Raw genomic sequence first — 8,536 nt, forward strand, 5'->3', positions numbered from 1 at the left:
TTAAGTAATTTGGATTAAACATTTATAAATAATGCCTCCCAGTCCGATACTTTTGTCCGTATAAACTTAGGTCAAAATATTCTCTGCTTACCCGTCAGACTCTTTAATTCTGATGTAACCCCGGGCTGTTTATTTGAGTGCAAAGCAAGGAATTTTTCTTCCTCAAGATTTTCATTTAATTCAAAAAAGATTTAGAAATAATTCTGATTCAGACAATACCCCATACACTTTCCATTGCCTATCCAGTTCCATACTTCTATCCGCATAAACTTAGGTCAAAATATTATCTGATTAACCGGTCAGATTTTTTATTATAGATGTAACCACGGTCTGTTTATTTTAGTTCAAAATAAGGACTTTTTCTTCATCAAGATTTTCATTTAAAACATTTATAAATCATTCGGATCAAGATAACACCCCATAAACTTTCTAATGTCTCTCCATTCCCTAACTTTTCTTCTCATAAACTTAGGGCAAAATATTATCTTACTAACCCATTAAAGTCTTTTATTATAGATGTAGCCTCAAACTGTTGATTTAAGTTCAATATAAGGACTTTTTCTTTCTCAACATTTCCTTTAAGGTTAATTATTTAAGAATAATTTGATTAAGATAACAGCCCATAAATTTTCTAGGTTCCATACTTTTCTCCACATAAACTCAGGGCAAAATATTATCATCTAAACTCATCAGAATTTTCTATGACAGATATAACCCTAGGATATATACATAACAGACCCATACTCCTTGTGTTTATTAAACCATACATTTGATGGTTAAACTTTATTGTGCACATTTGATATGATGGTTAAACTTTATTGTATAGATAGATCTATTAAGCCATTAAAATATATTATGATAGATATAACCCTTGGCTGCCTATTTTACTGGGCCGTTCTCGCCCAAAATTAGTGCCCGAAATTGGCCCAATAAACTAGGGTTCAATCGATCTAGTCCTTATTTTTTAGTTAAACCATATATTTAATGGTGGAACTTTATGATATGAATTTGTTCCGGTAACGAATGATGTTATTAGCCCATTAGAATATATTATTATAGATGTAGCCCTAAGCGGTCTACTTAACTGGCCCGTTCTGGCCCAATAATGGTGCCTGAAATTGGCCCAATAAACTAGCATTCGATCGATCTAGTCCAAGTTTTTCATTAAACCATTCATCTAACGGTGAAACTTTTTTGTATAAAATAGATATGGTATAGAATGATGTGCCAGCTGGTGGAAAGTAATTGGCCAAGTTATATGCTTTTTGGCAAGGTGATTCAGTATATCTTTCGTACTATGCTTCGAAAGAGCCTATCACGGATGGATCTTCGTCCATCCGCGATCCGCCAAATCGGACGGCTGGGAAGAGGAGGTAAAAAATGGAAGCACGGCCGCAATTTAATTTCTTTGGGGTATTTTGTGAGGAAATTATAGCCACAGTGTGGCGAGATTACTCCGCAAGTGCCCGACACGTGTCGACGGATCCACGCTCTCAATCCAGAAGCACTGATCCTCGCCGTCCGCTCGGTGGACCCCAGCCAGGCGCTGGACTTCCACTCCTCGAGAAGCTTCGATCGGCTGTGCCTGGTACACGAAACAGACGGTCCAGATCCCATCGGGACATCCCCCCGCCTAATCCTCCTTAACACGGTAATTTAATCGTGATTAATCCTTCCCGTAAGGGTATTGCCGTCATTCCGCAGTTAAAAAACCACTCCAGGGAGAAAAACGACAAGCTGTTACCGCCCCCCCTGGCGGTATCATCACCGCCGCCGGCGGATGTGCTACTACGTGGGCGGTGAAAATAAACGAGGAGGTAACGGGAATCAGTAAGGGCGGGATTATAAACCTCGGTTTTGGTCGTAATTACGAGAATGCCCACTTCGGCTTCTCGTATGTGGTTCTGGACTTTAACCGTGCGGCCCTGGGCATATGGTTTAAATATTATCGCACTAATTGGTTGTTCTCTTCTTCAATCCTTCGCAGAAGGGAAGGAAATCGCGTCGGGAGGGAAGGGGGAATCGCTGGATGTCGAGGAGACGATCGGGAATCGACGATTGGCGGAGATTTGGTTGAGTTTATGCCGATTTGATCTGTATTTCGGTGTTTTTCGAAGGATTTGAATCGGATCTGCTTGTTGCGCGATGATTCTGGAGCGGCGACGATCTGGAAGTTTGTTTTGGATCCGGCCGTGGCGATGGACTGTGGTTTGACGGCGCGATCTGCGAGGAATGGGAGAAGAAACGATGCCGGAAATGCAGAAAAGCTCTCAATTAGGCAATGCGGCGGCGGCGTTGTGCTCGCCTTCGGCTGCTGCCATCGGGCCGACGTCGTCGAATGGAATCTGGTCTAGACATCGGGAAGACCTTTGCTTCGATCAGCTGCAAAAGGTATTGGCTGATTTCTGATTTTGGCCCCGTCGCGTTCCTTGTCTTTCGCCGTCCGACTGAGGATTGAAATTCCGTTGCTGGTTGGTGACGAATGCTGTGGCCAATGTGACGATGCTTATTTGATTACATTGCCTGATGTGTGAATCTGATTTGGGAAAACAAACCTGGTGTCGCATCAAACCTATTTGCTTTCTTGCTTTATTTCTTATTTGAAGGTAAGTCTATATGCTTTGCAATCGCGGCGACGAATATTTGACCGTCCTCCTGAGTTTTTATCTGCGGTCTCCATTTTTTGGCATACTTTAGAAACTATTTTGCTCCCAAAAACGTAGTCTCCAACGGATGGCGAGGGTGTTATTCACTAGAATGCTTCTCAATTATTATCACTAGGAAAATATTATAATTCTCTTGCGCACTTTATCTATGTCTTGGTGTTTTGATGTGATTGGAGAATGAATGGAAGACTGTTATGTTTCTAGATCGTTATATAATTCATCTATCGACATTCTTTTAGAATGTTATTTAAGCGTTTTTTTCTGGCGTCTTTCCTTTCCTTTTTTTTCCCTGTTTGTGACCTAATTTAAAGATTCTTCCTAATGTTTGATTGGTTTTTTACTCTAGTTTTGGAATGAATTGCCTCCACACTCTCGACGTGACCTTCTGAGGATTGACAAGCAAACCTTGTTTGAGCAAGCCAGAAAGAATCTTTACTGTTCTAGGTGCAACGGGTTGCTTCTAGAAGGTTTTTCCCAACTTGTAATGTATGGGAAATCTTTACAGCAAGATGGCAGCGGCAACAGTCATTCAAACAGGAAATTGGCAGAGAAAATCAACGGTTGCGTGGATTCTGATGATCTCCTGGACCCATCTGTCCACCCTTGGGGGGGACTGGTGGCTACTCGAGATGGAATGCTTACGCTCATGGATAGCTTTATTTATGGGAAATCACTCCGGCCTCTGCAAAATGTATGTAGACGAATTCCCTTTCTTTTTCATCTCGACTCACGCATCTAATTGTTTTCACCATTATTTGTCTTGCTTTTTTTTTTCTTTAGACATAGCTGAGTATCAGTATTATGAACGTTTCCACTCCCCTTTTTCAGAAAGGAAAAATATAGACTTTTTCATTCGTTGCGGAAGCATACCATAATCCATCAAGTTAAGTGTATAGGAAGCGGTTCTTGGTGGATGGATGCATTTAAGGGTCTCAGGCACATTGTTATTCTGGGACCACAACCCTTTCTTTATATGGGTCTCAAAGGATAATATAATTACGAATCTAATCATCATTGGGTTCATAATTTAGCGTAGTATCCACTCAAATTTATGTTGACAGCCTTATCAATCATGCCTGAATCCCAAACTAGTTCAGGGTAGGGCAGCCTATCCGATCCTTGGGTCAACTTATCCAACCCGACCATTCTAACCTTCCAGTCTTTATTGAATCCCTATGTTGGTTTATGAAATATTGAAATGTGTTTGCCCACTTTATGAGATACAGCAGTATCTAATCAAGGGTTTTTATATTTCTAAAATCAGACCTTGGAACCTTCTTACCTCTCTCACTCTCTCTAGATAACATATTTTCTGTTGGTGTTAAATGCTTTACCTTGACAGGTGTTTGATAGTGCCAGAGCTAGAGAACGAGAACGCGAGCTACTTTACCCTGATGCCTGTGGTGGAGGAGGCCGTGGATGGATCAGCCAGGGCGTTGCTCTTTATGGAAGGGGACATGGGACCCGAGAAACATGTGCCCTGCATACAGCTAGACTCTCTTGTGACACGCTGGTTGATTTTTGGTCAGCTCTGGGTGAAGAAACTCGCTCTTCACTCTTGCGCATGAAAGAGGAAGATTTCATCGAGAGACTAATGTACAGGTTTGTTTTAATGCTCTTACACGTGAAATTTGATGGGTTTTCCTAACTGGGCAACGTGTCATTATGCTCGAATGTTTGGGTTTCGGACTATTTTTTCGCATTCAGCACAATTTGTTGAATTTTTGAGCTCTAAAAACAAGTGGGAATTGAGTTTTTAGTTTTCATCTATATTTTCATACAGGTTTGACAGCAAGAGATTTTGTCGAGATTGCCGGAGGAATGTAATCCGAGAGTTCAAGGAACTGAAAGAACTCAAGCGAATGAGAAAGGATCCCCGCTGCACCAGCTGGTTTTGTGTTGCCGACACCTCCTTCCAATACGAGGTTTATTTCTACAAATCTTGTCTAATTACCTGCTCTTTACTTCCCCAGAGTTGAAATGCAAAAGTCTTTTATCAAATTCCAACAAAGTCCAATTTCATCCAACAACACTTTCCAGAACGAGGTTCTTTCTAAAAATATCCTCAAAATAAGCTGATCCTCTAACGGCCCCACGACTTTAATTTAGTTTGCAAGGTTCTAGGAATTTCTACGAAATCTCATTTTCATCCAAAACCTCTTTCCCATGCGAGGTTCTTTGTACAATCTCCCTTACTTACCTGTGTCGCAGAATTTTAATTTTGTTTTATTGCAAAGTTCTTTCATCCGGCAAACTTCTGCAAAGTCCAATTATCATCCGGCAAAAAAAAGAGCTTTTTGATCCCTTTCTATTACGTGGTTCTTTTCTACAAATTCCCTAAAGAATAAGCGTATCTTAACTGACCAAGAATTTTAAACTAGATTTAATGCAAGGTTCATTCAACAATTTCTTACAAAATCCCATTATCATCAGATTACTCTTTCCAAGAAATCTACACTTTGCTGTTCTGAACCCGCCCAGAATTTTACTTAGTTTTGGCCCAATATTCGTTTTACAAATTTCTGCCAAATCCAATATCCATCGATGTTTGTCTCCAATACGAGGTTCTTTCTTCAAATCTCCCCAAATTAGCTGTTCTAAACCCCATTGTTTCATGCTTAAACGTAATTATACATAATTTTTTTAAACGAGGTTCTTTCTACAAATTATCCAAAGCATGTTTCTAATAACGCTGTTTGCTCTACAGATCTCCCTAAATTAACTGTATTTTTCCACTGCCTCCGGAGTTTCATATTTAAGAACCAAATTAAAATAATTTCAGGTGTCCGATGGCAGCGTCCAAGCCGACTGGCACGAGTCCTTCAAAGAAACCCACGGCTCCTACCATCACTTTGAATGGGCAATTGGCACGGCAGAGGGCAAATCCGACATTCTCGATTTCGAAGACGTGGGCATGAGCGGAAAAGTCCAGGTCAACGGCCTTGACCTCAGCGGCATCGGCGCTTGTTTCATCACATTAAGGGCATGGAGAACTGATGGCCGGTGCACCGAGCTCACCGTGAAGGCCCATGGATTGAAGGGTCAGCCTTGTGTCCACCGCCGTCTCGCTGTCGGAGACGGCTATGTGGCTATCACCAAGGGCGAAAGCATCAGAAGATTCTTCGAGCATGCCGAGGAAGTGGAGGAAGAAGAGGTGACCTTTCATAAACTTTTTTTTCCCATTATTGCTGGCTTCTTACCTACATGGCCCAATCTATTACCCCATCAGTCCCCTTTATTATTCAATTTCACAAAAAAATATTATTTCCCATTATGAGCCATTATTTCTCTTCATTTGGTCCTTTGTTTTGATATCTAGGACGATGATTCAATCGACAAAGACGGAAGTGATCTTGACGGCGACGGATCCCGCCCTCAGAAGCACGCCAAGAGCCCCGAACTTGCCCGCGAGTTTCTTTTAGATGCCGCCACCGTCATCTTCAAAGAACAGGCATTCATCCTGAACTCCTCCCACTCATGTGTATAATTGTAGTTTTTTTTTTCAATTAAATGAATCAAAGTAACAATTATCGTTTCTCTCAGGTGGAGAAGGCATTCAGGGAGGGCACGGCTCGTCAGAACGCGCACAGCACTTTTGTTTGTCTTGCCCTCAAATTGCTCGAAGAGCGTGTTCACGTCGCCTGCAAAGAAATCATCACCTGGGAAAAACAGGTTTGCGCGTCGAAGGAAAAAATGCAAACTATTTTATGATTTTATTCATCTTTTTTATCCTGCAGATCAAGCTCCTGGAAGAAGAAGAGAGAGAAAAACGTGAGGAAGAGGAGCGCAGAGAGAGGCGGCGGGCCAAAGAAAGAGAGAAGAAGCTGCGGAGGAAGGAGAGGCTCAAGGTGAAGGAGATAGAGAGAGAAACAAAGAACTCCGCCACCGCTGAGCCACTTCTCGTCGCCGCCCCCTCTACGCCACTTATCGTCGAGGAGGCCCCTGCCACCGTCGATTCGGTGGACCCAAGGGGCGATCTGACGGTCCTCGCAGATCACGGAGAAGATCTGAAGTTTTCTTCTCCTCCGCCAGGGCCGCGCAAGCTGAGAGCCAAGGCAGGCTCTCCGGACCCCGCCAAGAAGCTCTCGAATGGGCTCAGATTCTCCCACAGCGAGCACCGCCAGTTTCAGCCCAACGGGCCGAAGCCCAGTGGGCCAAAATTCAACCCCAGGCCGGCCCACGACAGGTGCGGCTTCCGCGCGTGTGCCTGCAACCATGGTTCCAAGACAGAGACCCCAGATGGGCCAAGTCCGGCTCGCTCGGTCCGGTACGGTCGGAGCAAGGTCCACCAAGTGAAGCAGGTCTGGGAGCCCACCGTCAAAGTCCGGCCCGACACTGCCCAGAGCACGAGCCCGACTAGCCCGGTCAACGGCGAGGCGGGTCAAACCACCGATGTGGCCCCCATGGAGGAGGCCACATCATCCTCCGTCTCCGATAACTGCTCTTCCTGTCTCAGCGAGGCGGGAGACGGCAGTGCCAGGTCATCTAGCCCTCACAACGTCTCTGATTGTGACGAGGGCGCTGTCCCGGCCGCCCCCGTGCCGGTGGAGGTGCATGCAACGGTGCCGCCTGGGCCACACATGCACTTCCCCGTGTTCCCGATCCCGGCGGCCCATTGGGCCCCTCTGGTCCCGCTGCAGGCCCAGTTCCTCGTCCCTCGTCTGCTCCCCCACCAGCCGCAGGAATTCTCTGTTGCCTTCTCGACACCGCCGCCGCAGCGCCCTGCCCGGTTCCCCGGCTTTGGACCTGCTGCCGAGTCGTTGCACCGACCCGAGCCACCGGCCAAGTCGCCGTCGTTCTCCCTCTTCCATTTTGGTGGGCCCGCCGCTGCCGCTTCCGTCTCTCCGGACCGGGCAGTCTGTGTAGACCGCTCTCCGGTGGAGGCAGAAGTTGAGTACAGCCTGTTCTCTTCCTCTCATGGGGTCCGCTTTTCCTTCCTCGGGTCCATGAACGCCTGAGTTGGTGAATAATTTCCTCTATTTTGCCGCATGTCCTGCTGTCATTTGTCCTGCTGAGTAAAATTTTCCATCTCTATATATTTGTCACTGGCCCATCTCTAAACTTTGCAAAATACCTATGGTCCAAAGTGTTTTGGAATTATTTTATGTTTAAATTAAAATTTAAATAATTTGTAAAATTTTATTTTTTCGATATAAAACTTTGGTTTGAATACTTATGGTCATCATGGCTTTCCTCTCATCAGGACTGGCATGAAGGAAAACAAAGATGACAACTTTTCTGGATGATGTGACTTTATATTTGAATGTGACTGGATGTGATATCTTGATGAAAATGTGATAGTGATGATCACTTTTCAAAATGTGGGAAAAAAGGAAAAATGAAAGGATTATAGTGAATGAAAAAATGAAATCACGACTGAGAAATTAATGGTTGTAAATAAAGTTTTAAACATGAACATTAAGGCAAATAAGGAACAATGAAATATGGTTTGAAATAGCAATGGAATTAAACCAAAAACTGTCACTGCATCACCCTGCCCAGTTCCCCGGCTTTAAATACATATATTGATGAAAAATTACACGGGTCTAATAGCGATCATTTAAAAAACTTATATATTATGATAAAACATCCATTGACGTTTTGGTGAATAAGTAAAATTTTTGGAGCTGAAATTCATGTAACATTCAACAGAAAATATTGAGATATTTTTTAACAAGTATAATTTGCTAACAATAATTATTTAATGTTACTAAAATATGTTTATGTATAAATCCAAGACAAAATTTCAAAATCTCATAGATGTACAATTTTAAGATGTACATCTTTAACTCAATGTGAGGTTCTCGTTATGCGTATATTTTATGAACTGTTAATGTGATAAATGATGATTCTTCTACACTCCACTATAT

General features: G+C 43.3%; 1 protein-coding gene across 1 annotated transcript; it reads left to right on the forward strand.

The window, feature by feature from the left end:
- The first annotated feature begins 1,958 nt into the window (after nt 1-1,958).
- On the forward strand, nt 1,959-7,700 carry LOC144713553 (uncharacterized). The gene is made up of 8 exons (XM_078588151.1): nt 1,959-2,391; nt 3,013-3,357; nt 4,009-4,268; nt 4,450-4,591; nt 5,449-5,820; nt 5,986-6,117; nt 6,210-6,338; nt 6,404-7,700. Exons 1-8 carry the CDS (start codon nt 2,233-2,235, stop codon nt 7,622-7,624), a joined length of 2,760 nt encoding a protein of 919 aa, XP_078444277.1. The 5' UTR covers nt 1,959-2,232; the 3' UTR covers nt 7,625-7,700.
- Nucleotides 7,701-8,536: the final 836 nt, after the last annotated feature.

This window comes from Wolffia australiana, chromosome 16 (assembly GCF_029677425.1).
Source record: "Wolffia australiana isolate 7733 chromosome 16, ASM2967742v1".
NCBI lineage: Eukaryota > Viridiplantae > Streptophyta > Magnoliopsida > Alismatales > Araceae > Wolffia > Wolffia australiana.

What these genes read in the sequence shown, in the direction of transcription:
- LOC144713553 (XM_078588151.1), top strand. Translation starts at nt 2,233, where the DNA reads ATGGGAGAAGAAACGATGCCGGAAATGCAGAAAAGCTCTCAATTAGGC. An exon ending in GCTTCGATCAGCTGCAAAAG is followed by an intron (nt 2,392 to 3,012) that starts GTATTGGCTGAT and finishes TTTTTACTCTAG; the next exon opens with TTTTGGAATGAATTGCCTCC. An exon ending in CCGTCATCTTCAAAGAACAG is followed by an intron (nt 6,118 to 6,209) that starts GCATTCATCCTG and finishes CGTTTCTCTCAG; the next exon opens with GTGGAGAAGGCATTCAGGGA.